This window comes from Eutrigla gurnardus (genome assembly GCF_963514095.1).
Source record: "Eutrigla gurnardus genome assembly, chromosome: 14".
NCBI classification, from domain to species: Eukaryota; Metazoa; Chordata; class Actinopteri; order Perciformes; family Triglidae; genus Eutrigla; species Eutrigla gurnardus.
The window spans coordinates 15631991-15652784 of record NC_139937.1 but is presented as its reverse complement, the minus strand read 5'-3'; the positions used below and the strand labels follow the sequence as shown (position 1 = coordinate 15652784).

General features: G+C 41.4%; 2 protein-coding genes across 4 annotated transcripts in view; both read right to left on the bottom strand.

The window, feature by feature from the left end:
• Positions 1 to 5261, bottom strand: part of LOC311024283 (polyadenylate-binding protein 1A) — a 477590-nt gene extending 472329 nt beyond the window's left edge. Inside the window, exons 1-13 of one of the 3 annotated variants that reach the window (XM_084026611.1) lie at positions 4415 to 5261; positions 3958 to 4151; positions 3653 to 3768; positions 2811 to 2941; positions 2387 to 2481; positions 2073 to 2210; positions 1859 to 1954; positions 1441 to 1713; positions 1175 to 1265; positions 972 to 1094; positions 713 to 855; positions 394 to 478; positions 121 to 251 (exon numbers count right to left, since the gene is read on the bottom strand). In XM_084026611.1, coding sequence (XP_083882737.1) covers positions 121 to 251; positions 394 to 478; positions 713 to 855; positions 972 to 1094; positions 1175 to 1265; positions 1441 to 1713; positions 1859 to 1954; positions 2073 to 2210; positions 2387 to 2481; positions 2811 to 2941; positions 3653 to 3768; positions 3958 to 4151; positions 4415 to 4607 — 1809 coding nt within the window. In that variant the 5' untranslated portion in view covers positions 4608 to 5261. Of the gene's footprint in view, positions 1 to 120; positions 252 to 368; positions 479 to 712; positions 856 to 971; positions 1095 to 1174; positions 1266 to 1440; positions 1714 to 1858; positions 1955 to 2072; positions 2211 to 2386; positions 2482 to 2801; positions 2942 to 3652; positions 3769 to 3957; positions 4152 to 4414 lie in introns of all 3 variants that reach the window. The other 2 variants (XM_084026610.1, XM_084026612.1) reach the window with 2 other exon arrangements.
• Positions 5262 to 7028: 1767 nt separating this feature from the next.
• LOC311024648 (14-3-3 protein beta/alpha-1-like) lies at positions 7029 to 18834 on the bottom strand. The gene is made up of 6 exons (XM_084027153.1): positions 18672 to 18834; positions 15793 to 16104; positions 11987 to 12110; positions 9567 to 9730; positions 9309 to 9404; positions 7029 to 8133 (listed from the first exon to the last, which is right to left on the bottom strand). Exons 2-6 carry the CDS (start codon positions 16093 to 16095, stop codon positions 8077 to 8079), a joined length of 744 nt encoding a protein of 247 aa, XP_083883279.1. The 5' UTR covers positions 16096 to 16104; positions 18672 to 18834; the 3' UTR covers positions 7029 to 8076.
• Between the last annotated feature and the right edge of the window lie 1960 nt (positions 18835 to 20794).

Below are 20794 nucleotides of genomic sequence, written 5' to 3'. Positions count from 1 at the left end.
ACTAGAAACCAGGCTCTTGTCAATTTAGAAGAACAAAGATGTATTTTCTTAATGCAGAAGGGTTGAAAACATGTTTGCCAACGGGCTTCCAAAGAGCAATCAGCTGAGGCATCAACTGACCTTTGAGCGCAGCGACTCGGGTGACTCAAGCATGTGGAGAAGTTCAGAGTTGTCGATCTCCAGCAGCATACCAGTGATCTTGCCTGCCAGGCTGGGATGCATGTTCTGGATCAGGGGGAAGAGACGCTCACCTGAAGGAAGAAGAACAGAAATCAACAACTATTTTAAATGCACGTAACCAGACTTCATGTGTAAAATAACGTTTTGACGAGGCAGTATTCCATTAGGGTTCTGTTAATTCCTTGTACATCACTGAGCAGATCATCTACTAACCCAGCATCTGCTTCTGTTCCTGAGGAGGTGCAGCAGCCAGCATGGAGGCAGTCAGGGGCTCCTGTCCTTGGACGTGGACAGCAGGCTAAGAGGAGAAAATAATTTAGTCCACGGACAAATTCAAGCCAACCGAACTGTAATTAAATAATAAAAAAAGTAAAGTAACAAAAATGTACAGAATGCACAACTACCACAATCTATTGCATTACGGTATGAATGAATGGCAAATGTTGGGTATTGTAATGATTGTACTGACTCCGACTCAAATTATGCTCATTGATATTGCTTCGACCAATCCTGGTTACAAGTCAAGACATACCTGCTGCATGGGGACCTGTGGCTGGGAGGCCATGTGCTGCTGGGGGTTGCGCACACCAGCAGCATATTTGTACTGGGGCATGGCTCGCACCGGGGCAGCAGTGGCCGACGCACCGGTAGGGCGCTGGCTGAGGGCCTGGGTCGCTGGGGTGAGAAAGGTGAAAAGGGCACTTCATTAAAAGCTGAATCAGCGATTAACAGGCAGTGACAAAAGGAACAAAATGTAGCAGATGCTCTGTTCTGAAAGCTGAAATACTTACGCATACGCTGGGATGCCATCATGCGCGGGACCTGTGTGTTCGGGGTGGCGGTGGGACGGATGGTGTTGAAGGTCTGGGGCCTGGGAGCTGACGGGCGCATTGCATTGGGCATGTTTTGGAAGTCTGAAGGAAGCGGAAAGATCGTTTTAGATTCACACTGAAGAATTCACATCGCACACTCATGATGCAATGTTTCTACGTACGTTGAGGACGCACTCCTTGAGTGGCCCAACGGGGGCTGGGGCGGAGCTGGGCCAGCTGGTTGGCAGAGTAGTATGCAGCACGGTTCTGGGCCTGAGAGGGACAAAGACAGAAATTAATAAATACATGGTCTCTTCAAGCAAAGGTATTGAATTATTTACCTACAACCAACAGAAGTCAATCACAATAGTGCTGTATTTTAAATTAAGAAGCTTGTTTTTGCTGAAGTGGCAACAAAATAAAGTTAGTTATGAGGTGGTAGACTCACCTGAGGTATAGCCGCCATGAAGTAGCCCGAGGGTGGGGCAGGCTGATATGGGTTGAGGACCGGGTTGGGCACAGCACGGACTGTGGCCATCCTCTGCATGTACTGGTTGGTCAGATGGGCCTGGCGCTCCTCCTTGCGCTGGGCCAGGGCCACATACAGTGGCTTTGTAGCAACAATACGCCCATTCATCTCAGTTACAGCTTTAGTGGCCTCCTCTGGGGAAGAGAAGCACACAAAGCCAAAGCCTTTGCTGCGGCCACCCTCCATCATCACCTGCAAGAGAAGAAACCGATTAGCCTATAGTCTTTTAAATGATCGTCTTGTTAATGACCATTAAATATATTAATTAATACTAAACTAAAGCTGTAATCAAGCAATGAAATATTGCAATGTTAAAAACAAGTAGTGACCTCTTTACCTTAGCACTTGTTATGGTTCCAAATGGAGAGAATTCTTTACGCAGACGCTCGTCGTCGAGGCCATCATCCAGGTTTTTCACATAGAGATTGACACCCTGGTAAATGGACAATGATAGGGACTCAGCATGTGTTTTAACTTATTTCTGATGGGTGCCTGCTCACGTCAAACCCTGTGAGGTGAAATTGCAATAGCAAAGTAGAAGGCCAACAAACCTGGTATCTGGTCATGCGATCCTGTTTCATCTGCTCAAATTTACGCTTGAGCTCATTCTGACGCTCCCCCTTCTTCTGTGCACGGCCCACATAGACTTGCCTGCCATTGAGCTCCTTACCATTCATTTCATCCACAGCCTGCAAAGAAACAAGTAATGGGCCAACTGTGACAAACTAAGTGGACGTCATACTTGTATGGACTCAACGCCATCTGTAGAGATGCACTGAAAAACATGTGCAGGCTCATTTTCTAATAATTTGAGAGAATATTATGGGGCGATGCCTCGAGTAAAGAACCAGGAGTTGATCCTAACCTTTTGTGCATCTTCGTGCCTCTCGAAGCTGACAAAGCCAAATCCCTTAGATTTGCCACTCTCATCGGTCATAACACGGATACTGAGTGCAGGTCCTACAAAACACAACAGCTAACAATCAATACATATTTACAAGTGCTGAATCAATATATAAAATCAACAAACGCCAAATAAATATATATTAACAAGCGCGGTATAAATAAATATTAGCAAGCGCAGAATAAATAAATGTTTACAGGCACCAAATAAATAAATATTAGCAAGCGCAGAATAAATAAATGTTAACAAGCACCAAATTAATTAATATTAACAAGCATTAAATTAATAAATATTAAATATAATCACTACATAGTTACAAGCACCAATTAAAAATTAATATTAAATATACGTGCCTGAAACGGTAATAAAAGCTTACCGTAATTACCAAACAATTCCTTCAGCTTCTCGTCATCCATGTCCTCCCCAAAGTTCTTGATGTAGACGTTGGTAAACTCTCTGGCACGTGCCCCCAGCTCAGCCTCCCTCTCTTTGCGTGACTTGAAGCGCCCGACAAATCTATTGAGCAAGTGAGGTAAAACATTAGTCAACCACACCAAGACCCCATAACTAATATTCCAGCTTGCTGTAATGTCAATGGACAACATTGAGGTTCTGCCCTCAACCGTTCAGGGAAATCATTATCTACATTTTATTTGCCTCTTTCAACAAAAATAATGTGTACATTAAGTACTTGACTGTCATCCACCACTAGTTGCAGTGTGAGACGCGTGTGGCTCTTTTAAACCAGTCAAAAACAATAGAGGGTGAATTTGGAGTTGAATGTAATGTACTACCAAACATTTTGTTATGGTAACAAAATCTGTTTTATGGCACCAAATTGCAACAGTGAACTGGGTTGTGTCATACATGCTTCCCATGGTGCAATTTTAATAAGAAACACAATAAAATGTATAACAAAACACTGGGGTTGGACTTGACATTCAAAACGAATAATTCCTAATTATTTCATGGTATGGATAGTATTGCACAAACACACTAACAAGTAATGGTTTTACTACATATAATACTATAAGATGTTTAAACTTGGCCCAAGACCTCTGGGATATTTGTCATTCTTCTCTTGGTTATAGAAAGTATATTAGACAGGACTTGATATGGTTTGTTGACAAGATGCCGTTAAAAACAAAACTTTATTAGATGTAAATCACATGTTAATCTGACTAAAACAACAAATATTAGTACGAGTGTAATTGTATTCTCACTTACACTTTTCTGTCATTGAGCAACATGCCATTCATTTTCTCAATGGCACGCTCAGCAGCCTCGTGGGTCTCAAAGTGCACAAAGCCGTAACCCTTTGAGCCATTTTCATCACAAACCACCTTGGAAAGGGGAGATTTTAGCACGTCAAATCTCAAACACCATGCATTTAAAAAAACACACACCAGAAACAAACCAACAGCTCCGATCTTTAGTCATGCTAAACTTTAGTCGTGGCAACTAGTGGTCTGTATGTAAAGCATTCAAGACAAAAAAACCGAGGCAGACAAAATGAATGTTGCAATGCCTACCTTGCAGGAGAGGATGTTTCCAAAAGCAGAGAAGGTGTCGTAGAGGGCCTTGTTATCGATGGACTTGTCCAAGTTCTTAATGAAGATGTTGCCCACTCCACTCTTCCTCAGTGAGGGATCACGCTGGGACCACATGATGCGGAGGGGTCTGCCCTTGATCACATCAAAGTTCATGGTGTCCAGGGCTCGCTCGGCTGAAAAGATGACCCAAAATGTTAATGTTTGCTGACACTAGGTTCATATATATGGTTTGTATTTTTCGTTTTTGTATTACGTCTATAGAAATAAACGTGTGACATATTCAGTACTTATGGTAATCTGAAATTGTGCTGACAAAACAGAAATTGTGCTGATTGCAACAGATACCTGGGCATGGCATGTATAGTACGTGATCAAAAAATGGCGACACATCTCTCTCGTTAACAGTACTCGTTATATTACATGGTGGTACACCTACCATCAGCGGGCTGCTGGAAGTTGACATAGGCATAGCCGAGGGATCGGCGAGTGATCATGTCTCTGCACACTCTGATGGATAGGATGGGCCCGGCCGGGCTGAATTTCTCGTACAGCATGGCCTCCGTAACGTCTGGATGCAGGTCCCCCACATAGAGGGAAGCCATCGGATAGCTAGGCGCGCTTGGATTCATGACTGCGGACGTGTGCTCTCGGGCAATACGTCAACTGTGGGATTAGATCCGTTCGATATATATACGCCAGACAATATACGCCTCTTGTATAAAGAGGTTCCTTTTCTCGGTATCTTCAATAGCGTAGCAAAAATTCCGAACGCAGACACATACGCGAGCTAACTTAGCTTAGCAACGTGGGCTAGTTAGCTTGATTAGCAAAATGTCGGAGTGTGGCCTAAGCGATGTGGCTCACAGACTTCACAAATTCGAGTCTGTACTCTGACACAGTCCGTTAGTAAACTAAATTGCTGGTAGTAAACGAAAGAAATGTCCTCATTCACTAAACTGACAAAGCCCTTAAAAGGGAAAAATAAGAGGTTAACAATATAACTGGCTAACGGTAATCACCCACGTTTCCAACAATGAGGCTAACGGCTTGGCTTGCTAGCGTTCTTCTCGTTCCCGTCTTTCGTTCGTTTTCAGCGTCTTCTTCGCGTTGCTTGGGTTGGCAAATGAAATCCTGCTTCACCGATTTTTATTTTTCTTATAAAAATATGTCTGCGTGTGCTCTCTAGCTTTTGGTTTGTTTCATAATAATAAAATGTGTGCCGAGACTAGCTCCGGAGCACACCCTACGCAGACGGATTACGGCAATGAAAAGGAAGGTCGGTGGAGGTTGTTTCCCGATTCTAGTCGAAACCACGGCGCGTTCATCAGCAAGGTCTGCGTCCCTTCTCGCGATATTTCACTTTCGCTTTAATTTTGAGCAGTTCATCTTTTTAAGAATTTGAAAATGTAAAGCTCCCTTAAAATAAGAAAAAAGTAAATGAGTTTCATATGATGTAATAAATTACCAGAGGTAAGAAAAAAGCAGAACTATTCATATAACAATTCTCAACATATTATTAAGGAAATAACTGTATGACGGTGTAATTTAGAACATGTCATCTAACTGGACAGTAAACACATTTAAGGGGTAATTTTGGATATATATAAATATAGTTCTGTTTTTAAAACACACCATGACTGAATAAGGGCATTTCTCGGCAGCTCTGTCAAATGTCCTTCCCTTCAGATTGTTTGGACTTTAGACCATTTCTAAAAGAGAAACCTTCTCAAATTAACGACATAGTATCTCAGAATAATGACATACTACACTGAGTCATTCTTTTTTTAGACATTAAGTCATTATTTTGAGAAAGTTTCTCATTATAAAATGTCAATATTGTGAGATACAACGTCATTATATTTAGATACTAATTCATTATTTGAAAATAGGCTTACTAAGTCACTATTTTTGGAGTAGTAATTATTTTTGAAATACTAAGTTAATGTTTTGAGGTAATAAGTCATTTTTAGATACTACGTAAATATTTGGGGGATAATAAGTATTTATTTTGAAATAATAAGTAAATATTTTCATATACTAAGTTATTAATTTGAGTAAGCTTAATCAAAGTTGATTAAGTTTTCAGCAGCCTTTACGTTTACGGACATTACAGCCTGAGAAATAAGCCCGATAGTTTCGCTTCTCCCGTGCGCGCTCTCGCGAGAGTAACACGCGTATCTGAGAATAGGCGCAGCTTGGCAGACCTGCAGGGGGCTGCAGAGACCCATGACAGGCAGGGCCTCAAAAGACGACAGTCACGATTTGAATATGATCACAACCAATACCAAAAAGATGCTTACCGGTATTACAATACATAATCATACCCTGTTTTTTTCCATCACCCCCATGCTACGCTAGCTTGCTTGAATACGTGTGCAGACAGTAAAAAAAACTCCAGTTCTCTGGAGAACCGCCGTTCATGTTTTTTTGTTCACTTTTGGGTATCTTAGGGTGCAATAGACGGGATGGCAACATTCCTCTGCGGTGGCCTTGCAGTGCCCTCCCCCGACGCATGCATGGCAACAACACCCAGAGCTGTGCGAAAAGGAATGCTCCCCCTTCAGCTGCTTATTCAAACAGTGGCGACGATGCTCCAATCCCATGAAACGCTCGTTCAGAAAGGCTTCACCCGATTACTATGTTGCCTTCTCTGATAACTTTAAAGATGAATGATATTAAATAAGTAAATTGCCATGTTTCCTGTCTCCAAAGGTCCAGTACAATTAATTGTGTGGTCAGTGTGCTTGCAGTGTAATTTATAGTTTTCAAACTTTGTCCACAACAGCAGGATTTGCTTGTGACACCGAAGTGGTGCATAACAAGGAGAGGGCTTTCTGGGACTCGTTGTCTGCTCCCAGTCACCACCTCCGTTTCTCAGTCTATTACAGTGATTCATAGAACATCTTAGTTATGAGGCTTGCAGGATTTACTGTCCAAATATAGCAAAAACGTACTGGTTTGAGGCAGGATGACCCCTCCAGGTAGAATGTTAAAATAAGATAAAAACTAGGACCAGTCATGCCTACCAGAGTATCAGACAAATGGACAAGTTGAAACTTTTAATTATTTTTTTTTAATTCCACTTACATGAAATTACACATTTCCCCCCAAATAACAGTTATGCTTGGGTGTTCTGTATGAAAAAAAAGACATGAACAAAGCTAGCCCGCCCGACAACAACCATCCTTACATCTCCACAAACTAATTCTTACCAACATGCAGTTTATGCAGGTATTTAAAGAAAAAGAGACGAATCAAATAAAAATCTTAATTTGAAAAAGCAGTAACTAGATTAGCACATGGGATTTTTTTTTTTTTTTAACTGATGTGCTTATAACAACATCAACAAGTTTGTGTGCTCTTTTGTTCTTCAGTTTTCTATACCTCGTAATTGATACATAGAAATACAAAAGCAGGTCACCCGAAAACAAAACAAAAATAATAGAGTAGAAAGTTGAGCAACTGACAGTAAATGGAATGTAACCGTTGTGTTCCAACAAAACCTTGCCTTCTGTCTCCAGCATTCGCCTTTACAACCTCCACCGTCATTCCTCCTGCCAAGTACAGACTAGCAGCTGCCGTCTCCTGAGGTGGGAGCAGCCAACTCCTCATTTTGTGAAATCAGATGTATCATCACAAGATGGTGTTAATCAAGGACAGGGCCATTAACAGGAATAGGATTCACACGCATGTATACCTGTGTTCTGACTCTTAAAAACTCAACCCGCTGCATGTTTCAGGAGTTGAGAACTCGTCCTCTTACCCACAACCGCACTAATGCAACAACCCTATTGCTCCCACAAAAATAAAGGTCAGCAGACAAGCAACCAGACCCAAACACACTTTACCCTTCCACATGAACCCTCCCGCCACGCAATTTAAAAGTTCCCCTCCCTCCCCATCCCCTTTCCCCAGTTACTACAAAAGAAGGAATAGTAAACCGACAGGAAGGAGGCGAGTGTTGAGAGAACTAAATAGAAAAAAGATGGAGAGACTTGGACGACAATGATAATAATAAGGTGGTCTCAGTGTTGATGATCATGTTGAAGATGAACTGGGATGATGGCAGGTAGACTGGGATGACTGTGGGGGTCTGGCTCATTCTCTGGTCTCCTCTGTATCGTCTCCCTCAACCTGGTTATCAGAGGTCCACAGCTGAGAGAAGACAGGAGGAAAGGCAGGAGAAAGAGGAGAACAAGAGGGTCGACGTCCGTTAATACCAATTCATAAAATGCTTTGGATTTTCATATGAATGCACCGTCTCCACTCCACAATGGCCAGAGAAAATTAACATTCTTGTTTGGTAACAATTCTGGACCATAACCATGACACATCACGTTAAAACTGACAAGCAGATATGAGGACATCATCCAGTGGTCAAAAACTGACGGGTGATACACCTGTGTATAAATCTCTTTAGAGTACTAAAAAAAATTGGGAATCTATTTTTTGGAAATAAATGTTTCTACTACATTTCTACTTACATATACAGCGTATCCCTTTCCAAAAATGTTACTGTCTTATTTTAATCTCATACTAATATTCCTTTCTCTTGTACTCATCATGTGACATCAAATGTCCTGCTGCCCCTATTTGATTGTGGTTGACTTGTTATTCTGATAAGACGACCTTTGATCTGTCCCCCTTCCTAGACCGTCTCCGAAACATCTTTATCTCACAGACTTGATCATCGCCTGATGAATGGCCCCTGTTGTGACATTGTCTAGCTGTCCCGAGAAGTCACACCTTTCTGTTTTCTCAGGACGTCTCTTCCTCTTGGTATTGAATCTATGCAAATCCACCGTTTAGACCTCCCCCTTTGGTTCTGTGTAGAAAGCTCTCCCTTGCCCCACACTATTTAGAATGGACTATATCGCAACGCTGTATTTTCCTTTCTCCACTGTCAGTGATTAAACCTCATCTGAACCAGCCACAGAATTGGACCTGAAGAGTTTTCTTCCACATTACCCAACTGTAACCCTTAATTTCTTTGGTGTATTGGCGTTCAAAAGGCACACTGATGATTTTGATACTTAATTCATCTTTAAATAATTATCAAACAAAAGACATCTCTGGATTTAGCTCCACTAATGTGAGTATTTTCTGGTTTTCCTACTCTTCTAATGATAGTAAATTGAATATCTTGGGTTTTCGACATTTGAAAACGTCACCAAGGGCTCTGGGAAGCTGTGATTGGCTAACAAACTACACTATACCAAACTACTGAGGAAATAACTGATGGACTAATTAAACTAATTAACAAAAGCACTATAAACTATAATATGTTAATGTCGGTTAGATTGATGCATGTTGAAGAAACGGATACTTACTGTCAAGTTGTCTCTCAGTAGCTGCATGATTAGTGTACTGTCTTTGTACGAATCTTCACTCAGTGCATCAAGCTCTGCAATGGCTAGATCAAAAGCCTGAAAAGATTCACAACATTATTAACTGCTGGTTTCATTGCCATCTCACCGTGTACCAAAACATTCGTGCAAGCGGTCTATCAAGGCCTCACAAAAATAACGTGACACGTTTTAAATTTTCATTATGAGTATGAAAAGAGTTACGTGGTGTTAAGAACTTACATCTTTAGCCAGCTGGCAGGCCTTTTCAGGTGAGTTGAGGATCTCATAGAAGAAAACTGAGAAATTGAGGGCAAGACCAAGACGGATTGGGTGGGTGGGCTGCATTTCGTCTTTGCTGATATCAAAGGCATTTTGGTAGGCTTCCCTTGAATCTCCAATGATGGCTGAGAGAGGACAAAAGGAGTATGAGAACATTGTATGAGACAAGGGAGAGCTAAAGACAACATCATAATAATAAAAATGTATTAAAACATTTGTGTCGAAAAATACAATGCACTCAGTTGACTGATTTATTACGTGCACAAAAGGTAATGCTGAACACACACACACACACACACATAATGACTTTCAAAAACTGAAGAGCAATACGGTAAAACAACTGATGGCTTATAGTGTAGATGAGCACTAGGGACCAGCCTTTTTGGAGGTTTAAGATTCTGGGAAAAACACCGTCTGCTTTTTTTTTTTTGTGCAGAGTTTGAACATCAATACCACTGTCATATCCTTCTGCCAAATAAACTACAATCAGCAGTCTGTCAGCCTCATTTAGCATGTGGGGTGGCAGCTAGCCAGGCTCTGTACAGTGTCCACCTACCAGCATGACTCATGATATGTTGTCCCTTCACAAGTATAATTCCTCTTTTGTTTAAGAAGGGGAAAAAAATGTTCCCGCAATAATAAATACTATGGAACCGCAATACTTAATCACTATAAATCGGAATCGCAATAAAAATCAAATCGGCACCCAAGTATTGCGATAAATTCAAATCAGAACAAAGACAGAACAGATTGTCTTGTTAACTAAGAGCTTTGCCTTCTGGCTCAGCTTCCATTTCACCAACATAACGCTCCAGTACAATGCCACATCCTGTGGCAGTCATTTTATGTATGAATGTGGAAAGACATGGAGGGCTGAAACCATCTGGTAAGGAAACTCATTGCATTCCAATCTGTTCAACAAACTATATCTTATCTTAAACGGTTTCCCAAACATGTTGGTTTAAGACCCGTTAAAACAAAATGTCCACCTCCAAAGGCTTGCACATGTTTTCATTTGAAGGCCTAAAAAGCTGTGAAACTATAAAATATTTAACAAAGCTCAAAATAAATAAACAACTGCGTGGATGATTTTTTCCCCCCTCTCTTGTAAACCATCTCATGACCACTCAGATTACTATTACTAGACGGAAACCACTTTCTTGTTGGATTAGTACAAAAATCAGTAAAATACATACACAGCTGAAAATGACAGGGACTTGACTTGCAAATCAGTCCACAGAGCTTAATAGCTTCAGAGGTGACCAGTGACTCATGGTGCTTCTGTCTAACGTCTGTAGCCACGGACATGTCCTTTACATGCCACCAGGGGGCAAATGGGTTAAGAGAATGAAACTGAAAGTGAAGCAGAGGCTCTTCACTCATGCAGTGCTTTCCTTTTAAAAGATGTGATCATGCTTATCTAAAATTAAATGACTCCGTTGGAGCCGATCCCAGCTGACCATTGGTTACACCTCTGAGACGGCAACGGAGGTAGACACAGAGCCGCAGCAGAGGTGAAAACAAGGAGCGTCAGCCTCTCTGTGAATGGAGCGAGCCTGGAAGCCGGAACAGAAGAGGACGTCTTGAAGACATATTACGTGTGCACCCCATAACCGGTGGATTTAACAAGCTCAGAATGTGGGTCCGAAGAAGAAAGAAAGCCAGTAGTAGCTCACACGAGGTCGCCATTGTAGGCAGTAACATGTATAGCATGCACAGCAACGCCACAAAGCCGGGATGCTTCTGTAAAAGGAGACGGTGTTGCGCAGCAAACCAAAGATCTTTATAAACGGTGCGATCGCAGGCTCTCCTTTCTGCCTGTAGATACATAGAGACAGACGACCAAACTCGCTCACATTCACACCAATGGGCAATTTATTGTCCTCAATTAACCTAACCCTTATGTCTTTGGAATGTGGGAGGAAGCCGGAGTAACCAGAGAGAACACACAGAAAACGCAAACTTCACTTTTAGTTGTTTAGGTTACATATTTTAAAGAGCTCTGCTTGAAATTCACTTTTTAAACTGGCTAAAGACATTACATAAAGATGTACCTACTAGTTGTTGACTAACAACAACAACAGGAAAAGTTTCATATAATTCTATCCCACCTGTTATACTATTATAGCAATTGGCATTGAGCAGCTAGTTTCTTAAAGCTTGATGGAGTGATGGAGGGTTTGCCTTAGAGGATGAGGCAGGGTTTGCTATTAAGTGTTAATTTAATAGTTTTTTAGGCAATAAATCTTATTTGTCTAGGAGTTGGAGATATTGCTTTCCAGAAGGAAAACTCTGTACACACATGAATAATGCAAATTAAACAAACTACTACCACCCTCACACACAGATGGTATATATGGTAAGACTAAACATGTCCTTACCTTTCCTCTCTTCTCCTATAGCCACCTCAGCCAAGTAGCGGAAGTAGTCTCCTTTCATTTTCAAATAGAAGACTTTGCTCTCTGCTGCAGTGGCGTTGGCAATTAGGTAAGTGTCCAACAGACCCTGGAGCAGACAAACAAAAGAGACATAGCAGAAAGTTAGAAGAGAACAGACTTTCTTGGATATTAAATCTAATTGAAAAATAAAAAGTAAAACAAAAAATACACAGCTAGACTTAAAATCAGCAGAAACAGCAGCATTGATTTATACACTTGGATACTATGGCTTAAAAAGTAGTTCACAATTCAGAGGTGTTTTTTTTTGTACAATACAAGCCCCAAGAGCAGTGGTTGTTATTTCAAACCACTCAAATAAAGAACATAGCCAACATTTCTCACCAGACCTAAATGAGGCTTAAGCTGGCTACCCACAATAGCCTTGGGGCTGGAGGCTGAGAATGCCTGAGCTACATCTCAGATGCTTCAGAGACCATGTGATGATGGAGAGTGGAAAAGGGCGGAGGAGGTGAGAGAGTGGTGGATGAAAGAAGGTGGGGGTTGAGAGATGGGAGAGAGCTGGGCTGCTGAACTCCTGATGAGCTTTTGCTGAGGAAGTAGGTCACTTACAGAGCCCAGCTTGGCTCTTTCCAACACAAGCATGCACCACTTGACAGCCTCTCCCTGATGCCAATCTGAATGCTAGCTGGCAGGGGGAATAATGTACCTTATGTCATGTCATAGGTAGTAGTGTACCGTCACACAGTAAAGCACGGTTAACCAACTATATTAAAGCGCTATGAGACAATGGCGGTTAAACACTGCCTTTATTAATACTACATTCAAACTGCAGATCTTAGTCAAAATAATGCAGAAAAACAGAATTGGTATTAGTGAGGATATGTTGTTCTCTAAACGATATTCAGTGCATTAAAATAGCATCTAATAACAATTTGTCATGTAAAAATAAATTGGAGTTATATCTACCTGCGCACAGACATACGTCACTCTCCCTCTGTGTTGTAATTTGTGTAGTAATCTGTAATCTTTGTTTAAATAGCTGCTCCGGCTGTGTGTGTATTTTTGTTTTAAAGTGTCCCACTGGACAAGAAGAGACTTACAGCGCTGCCACACCAAAATGACAACCATGGTAAAAAAAAAATCAGTACTATTGGTTTGAACAAGCAACATGAGCCATTTCATGGAGAAATTTGCCATTTACGCGGGGGAAGTAGACGTGAGCACGTATTTAAAGAAATATGAATGTAACCGCTTCTGTGACTTTCATAACAAAGTGCAATACTTTGTTAATAGGTATGACTCGTTATCCCATTTGATTCAGCGCATTTGTCCCCCGTTTATGGCAGCAAGCTTTAGTTGCTGTCCTTTATTGTGTCCATCACAAAACAGGAATAAACACATCATTGGATGTGGTCAGACACCACCTTATACAAACTGTTCAGCCTCTGGTATACCGCAGCCTTATCCCTGTGCTACACCCCTCCTCCTCTGCCCTATTTACTCTCATCCCTCTATTTCGGTCACCATAACGCTGTTCGGCCAAAGTGGAGGTCAGCAAACCAGAGCGCTGGTAGCTCAGCTGCTGTCATTATAGGATTAGGACATGGTGAGTCACCAGGCAGATAATGCACAGACTGAAAGAAGAACAGCAGCAGAGGTCCTATAGATGCAGGGCTCTAAATATCACATGCATAGTAGTGCGCGTAAAATATGTGGTACAGGAAATATGTTGTACAGGAAATATGTTGTGTGGGACTGTGAACTCTGACACACTGACTGCGAGATTCACACAATTTACACTTTTGAGACGCTCTCATGACAATTACAGTTTTTCTTACAATAAAACAATTCCAACTGAAATTGTTTTTAAAAACGTGAAATCGTATTAAATAATTTCACACCATTTAAAATATCTCTTTTCATGTGTGTGGAGGAAGCCATAATATGCTATAGGTCATCAGTGCAGGGATAGAAAAGAAGCACTCAAGGCGTGGTACTTTACAGTCTGCTGCGTTGTTGCGCTGCTTGTTGACAGAAAATGACACATTCAAAACAATGAGTTGTTGAAAGGAGGTGCTACTGGAGTTAGACTCACTACTGTGTCATCCAGCATTTTCTTCACATAATCTCTAATAACCAAGTGAAGTAATGAGGTATATTTTCTATACATGTCCATTTTATTTCAGTTACTTCTTAATACATGTGCCTCTAAAAGAGTCCGACTTAAACACACGTCAACCGCACTTGCTGAAGATTATATTATTATTATTATATCCAGTTTCTTTGGGTCTTTCGAATTGAATAGTTACTATTTATCCACCTCAGTGTTTCCCCTACAATGTTAAAGGAATAGTGTTGCGCCATTTCAATGGAAGTCCCACAAGGCCAAGCAAGGCCAACATAAAATGTTCAAACTGACCAAATATTACGGATACTCCAATACCAGCACAGGGTCCGATACTGTACTCATACTCTTAACACTACTCCGATAGCACACGATACCGCTGAAGCAACATGACATTAACCCGTCATGAGTTGAGCCTAATAAGCCCCCCAGCAGCAACAATAACCCGATGCACAAACATGTCAAATCCATAATCTATCAGCAGCTGCAGTATGTAGCTAAACAGACCACATCAATTAATTTAGCTGTGATGCCTGACATAATCTGTAAGGGTTTTACCAATGTATTACACCCCGACTTAACGTGAACGGGTGTCTGGTCGAGAGATTGTATGTGGCGGTGAGTATGAAGTCAGCAGTAACATTAATTAATGCAGCAGTGCATTGTGGGTACCACTTATTTGTTACTGAATAAATGCTACAAATACACACAAGTTGATAATTAAAGTGTCAGCCCTGAAGTTAGCAACAACTCTGGCTACTCCGGCTCAGGAACAGTTATGGTGGACTGGCCTTTAAAGGCAGAGTAGGTCATTGGGGAAAACCACATGGACTTTGAACGCATCGCTGGACCAAAAAGTCCTGCCTCCTTCATTCAGACCACTGTTCAAAGCAGTTCCCCCAGAGCGCTCCATCAAGTGCGCGAAAGGAAGCATCGACGTACTCAACCTCAACCTTTAAGGGGGACAAGCACTAGTCTCATTTAAGTGACAAGCTGCTCCTACTGCAAACTGCTCCGTTTGTATCCGGAAAACAAAAAGTTGAATGTTAAAATATCAGCAAGAGCATCATGTTGTATTTTAATTTATTTGTTACAGTGAGGATTATCTGATGAGTTTTTTTCCCCCAAAGTTAGTGTCAAAGCTGTCATGGAATTATTAAGTACTTGTGATTACTCAGTATCAGCAACTACTGAAATTTAAGTATTTGTACTTGACCTGAATTTTTTTTCTTTTTTCTGTGAATCCCTACCAAATATCCATTTCCCCTCATTTTATGCAATAAAAGCATAAGTTTCAAGTCATTTATATATAGAATGAACAAAAATTTGAATGCAAATATACACTGACTGGCTGCTGTGTCTCTGACGGAAGCCTACCGCACCAATATGTCATTGTAAGTGGCTACCACTGTGCCTGGAAAAAAATCTAGGGGAAACACTGATGTGGCCACCACCGGGGATGAAAAAAATTCTAGGGAAAACACTGCACCTTAAACCATGAGCTATTCAGAGCCATGGAATATTAATGTTAACCCCATGATGAGATAACCATTTTCAGACATTCTTGAAGTTATGTAAAAGTTACACACCTTTGTCTAAATGACAAAAAGCTATAAACAGACAAAAGCAACAATGTCATCTTATGAAAAGTTATAAATCTCACCAGCACATCTTTGCAGATCTCTTTCAGCTCTTTCTCAATCTTTTCCCGGTACTCTTTGGCCATGGCCTTCTTTCTTTCGCCGCCATCAGCCTTCTGCTCAATGCTGGACACCACACGCCACGAGGAGCGGCGAGCACCCACCACATTCTTGTAGGCCACTGACAACAGGTTGCGCTCCTCGTTTGACAGCTGATCGCTATCCTCCGTCACAGCCTTCATTGCAGCAGCCATGTCATCATAGCGCTCAGCCTGCTCGGCCAGTTTGGCCTTTTGCACCAGTTCCTTCTGGGGTGCCTCGCTCATGACTGCTCACTGGACAAAGAAAGGCAGAAAGAAAGGACATTTCTTGGTTAAATGCAAGTAAGACTGACCTCGACAGTTCCAGGCTATGAAGGGGAAAGGATACTTGGACAAGCCATTGCTTTATAAGGAATATTTCTTAGCTATATATGAAGGTGCAGTAAGAAAACATGCAGTTGTATTCAAATTGAAAATGAGCCTGCAGGGCCTGTGAGCATGGTGAGAAAGGTGGCGATACTACTAACATTCTGTTTTAGCTACTTTGTTAACAGGAGAAAGTAAGGTTGTTATGAAAGGGAAAGTAAAGTACCAGCAGATATAATGTAAATGCAGTGATATGTAGACTTGACACAGCGAAATTCACATTGCTAGATCAATAGCCGGCCCATCTAAAATAGCCATCGGGGTTTCACAGAATCAATCTCCTTTTTCCATTCCAGGGTCCATGTAGTGGGGCTAGTTCAAAAGCGGTCCTGGCATATAGAAACAAACCCAATTCTATATGCAACCTATATTGAGTTACGCAACCAAATAAACTGAAAGAATGTATGTGTGTGTGTGTATATACTAAAATCATTAAGCAGACCATGTCCAACTGATCAGCTTGATGAAAACTCTTCAGAAGGATAGTCTTTTTTTAGAATATGTATCTGTCAAACAGGAGGACTTACATTACCATAGGGTCAGAGGGCAATTAAGTCCCACCACACCCAAGGGGAAAACCATTCACCACTCCATTGGCTTTGTATTGTGTGAATGTGCCTCCTAGTCCCTTTCGTCTCCTTGTAAACACGAAAACACCTAAAATGGTGGTTGGATGCACTACTAACATGGTAAAGAACCCAGAAAGAACCCTATGTTTTTATCCGGGAACAGAGTAGAGGAATGGGAAAACTGAGATCATATTCCAGATGTCAGTTGTAGGTTGTGCTAAAGCGATTTGACAGTATGCAATCAGAAAGCAGTGCAATATTATGTTTGCCAGATCATCAGCAAACTGCATTAACTTACTAACACATTGTTGACATTAGCCTGCCAACCGCTTACTTGTGCCATCCCCTCATGATTTTAAGTTATTAATTGCATCCCGGGTTAACACAGGGTGCTAAAATGATCCTTTGGCATGCTGAATTCTCATGTTTCCAGCAAGCATGTCGGCATTCTGTAAGCGTTTCAGCCCTCGGTTGCATATTATGTCATTCATTATTTTCGAAATTTGTGGGCGTGGCTTTGAGAGCATGACGCGTTGCTGTCTCTAGAAAATGAAGCTAGCACGTTGAAAAGTAAAAAATATAGTATTGTAGCATTTCTATCACAATTTAAAAATACAACCATATCTAAAAATCACACAAGTAAATGTGTTTTACAGTTTCGGGGATATGTTCAAATGTTAGGATGTGTAACCGGTTTAGCACGGAGTGGCTGGTAGTGTAGTACCGTAGTTACAGTCGAAGTCAGGCATGGATGTGTGACTATTCATTGAAAGAATACATGCGGCAGGCACATGCAAGAATAACTGGATCTTGCGATACTGGCTAGTCTCGAGAGCAGACGCAGATGTGCCCCCCTCTTCCTGCCGTGTTCACACACATACCACACCCATCCCTGTACCTGTGGCTCACCCAACAAGCGAGAACACGGAAACTAAATGGCCAAATTAAAGCGGAATGCTGTGGTTATGCAGGTATATTTGGGCGACGCGAACCAAGGGACGCTTCGGTTATAATTTGTGTCTGGTTGACTTAACTAGTGACGAAAAGAAACGCCATTCAAGAGAATGAAGAGCAACCGCTACCGCTAGGCCCTCGTGACCAGTTTCCAGTATGGCGCCGACTATTTCCTGAATCTAAGCATTCCAAGCAAGACAGTACATACAAATTGCATAAGAGTCAATCAAAAAATAGCTGTAGCTACTCTCGTGATATGATGCCGAGGTTTTAAATAGGTGTGCATCTGTGTTTAACGTTTGCTTTGAGAAAAATGTGTTGTGAATCTCACTTCATCTCGTACCCGCAGTTTTGCTTCCATTAATAGGTTAACCTACTCGACACTTAAAATCAACAAATATAACTACATTACCATGGGACGGAAGTATCTGTACCTTGCTGGTAATGTCCGAGATTGCATAGTATTACAGCTGCGATATTTAGAAAATGCCGGAAGAATTCCAACCACATTTAACGTTACGTGCGATAATTATTCATCCAAGACAATAAATCCAAATCATGGTTGCCTTGTTATTTCTTAACGATACAGGCAGACTTTACACACGGGATAAATGGCATTAACGTCCGTTCACATGAAGCGTGTAGCCAATGCGACAGAATATCAGAGCTTCAACCTTCGACCTGACCCGCCTTCCACGTCTGCGTTTCCATTTTAAAACCAGCCATTAGACACATCCCGAGCTGTAGCTAAGCTAGCCATTGTTCTTGGGTCTCATGATTGTCGCGGCTACAAGCAATCCCTCACAGGCGACGCGCTTCCATTATTTCTGCATTTTACGATAAATTGTAAATCCTAAAGACAGATTATGCTAACGTAAACGTGTACTTTTAGAAGTTTAACTGCTTTCATACCTGAGTACGGCAGATAGGAGAGATTTCGGCGTGCCAAGCTACAGCTGATTCTCTCAGCCCGTCTGTCTGAATGCAGTCCACGGGGTTTCCCTCCAATCACACCAGTCCAAGGCACGGCCAGAGCAGGGAGGGGGCTGGGGGGCATGACGTCAAACGTTACCAAGGCAACCGGGACACGAGACATTGTGGGAGGTGTAGTTTCCCCTCCCATTTCTAATACTTTCCTCGTCTTTATGAAACAAATAATCTCGTCAATATAAGCACATTTTGAAGATTTAGTAGCAAAACAATAAAATTACAACTACGACCTTTGTCACACTCGTGATGTAATCAATTTACAAACGCAAATGCATTGCATGCACTTATTATATTTGATGTGCCATCGGGTTTCATCTGAGCAGAAAACAGAGACACAAATGTATGAAGACCTCAACTTGACTCAGAAACCGATATCAAGGTCAACATTTCATTTAGGTTCAAAAACCGTCCTTAGACCGCAGAGCACAATGTGGTGTCAGAAAAGAGACACAAACAGCACATAGCCTATTGTATAACGACTAACACTGATATGGGTGCTTTGACACTGATTATGGCTGTGTGGAGATGATGGGTGATGTCTACAGACCACCAAGCTCCTCAGTTACCAATGGTATTTCTCTGACAAAATTAGATACTGTCATTATCTACTACTGGTGAAATCAGGTCTGGAAATGCTGGAAATGCTGAGGGCGTCACAAACTAGAACACAGTGCTACAGAGTATGTCTTGCCTAATAGAAACCACTATTTCTGCATTCTGGTTGGTTTCCAAGGGGGGAGAGTGAAGCTATTTCTGCCTCGTCACATGTTTTCCCCTTGGGCCAAGATTTCAAGCTTGTAACCTATTTAAGGGCAAATCAGATCGTGTGGGCCGTAGAAATGCACAGGCAACATTGCAAAAATAAATAAATAATAATAATAATAATGTAAGTCTCCTCTCGCTTGTTAAGGTGTGGTCAAGAGGGTTGTAGTACCAAACCAGAGGGAGTAAAGGAAAAACAGAGTAAGCCGAGGGACAATTTAAAGACACATAACCAGTTAGGTGAGTTCTCATTCAGTGTATCGACCACATCTTGAGAACAAACACACACACACACAAACACACACACACACACACACACACACACACACACACACACACACACACACACACACACACACACACACACACACACACAAGGTTTCAAGTGTTTCCTAGCAACATTGTGAGATCTTTAAATTAAAAAAAAATAATTTTACATGTAACAATGATGTCTTTTCTTGACCAACTGGTGGATTTGATCAACATATAATAAACAAAGGGACTTCTGTCTATCAATCAGTCTCTTCATATACGTCATTCAACTCAGCTACATCGTCTGGGGCAGTACCGAGCAGAATTCCCAAAAGGAAACACAGCTGAACGAGCTGAGTCATGGAGTTGTCGAGACCTTTGATGAATGTGGAGATTCAAGCCTCTGTGCCTGCAGGAGATCACGCTGCTGAAGTTGCAAAATCCCAACCAGCTCCACTTATTCTCCTCATAATTATCCATTAAAACATATTATGATTTTGTTAACATGTCTCAACAATTACAATAAGCAGTAAGGCGCTTGTGTGCCTGTTTGATTCTTGGCCATTTGTTTCCCAATTGAAAGCGGCAATCTAGGGTTCCTTTCATTACATGGCTTGCTTTTTGTCCTGACATGCAGCATGAACTGTGGGACTTTACATACAAAGATGTGTTGCTTTCTAAACTGTCTTGCTTGCTTTTAACTCCAATCAAGCTCTAGACAAATCTAGAGGATAATTAAAGCAAACAGGATGCGCCCAACCACAACTTGGAGTAGTCATTCTGCCATAACCCATATATGTGGAAGCTCAGAAGGCCAATAAAGAACCAAACACTCACACACATATATTACAGACCTAGTAATGGTTCATATAAAAGTATCACTTTTATTTAAACGGTTTACATTACATTGTGGGGACAAATAATTTTTTTTTACAAAAGTAAAACAATTGGCTGGTTGTCAGTCCAGACTTGAGTCCTTTGTATATATTACATCTCTTACTGTTAGTTCTATCCAGTTTATTGTCCTTGCA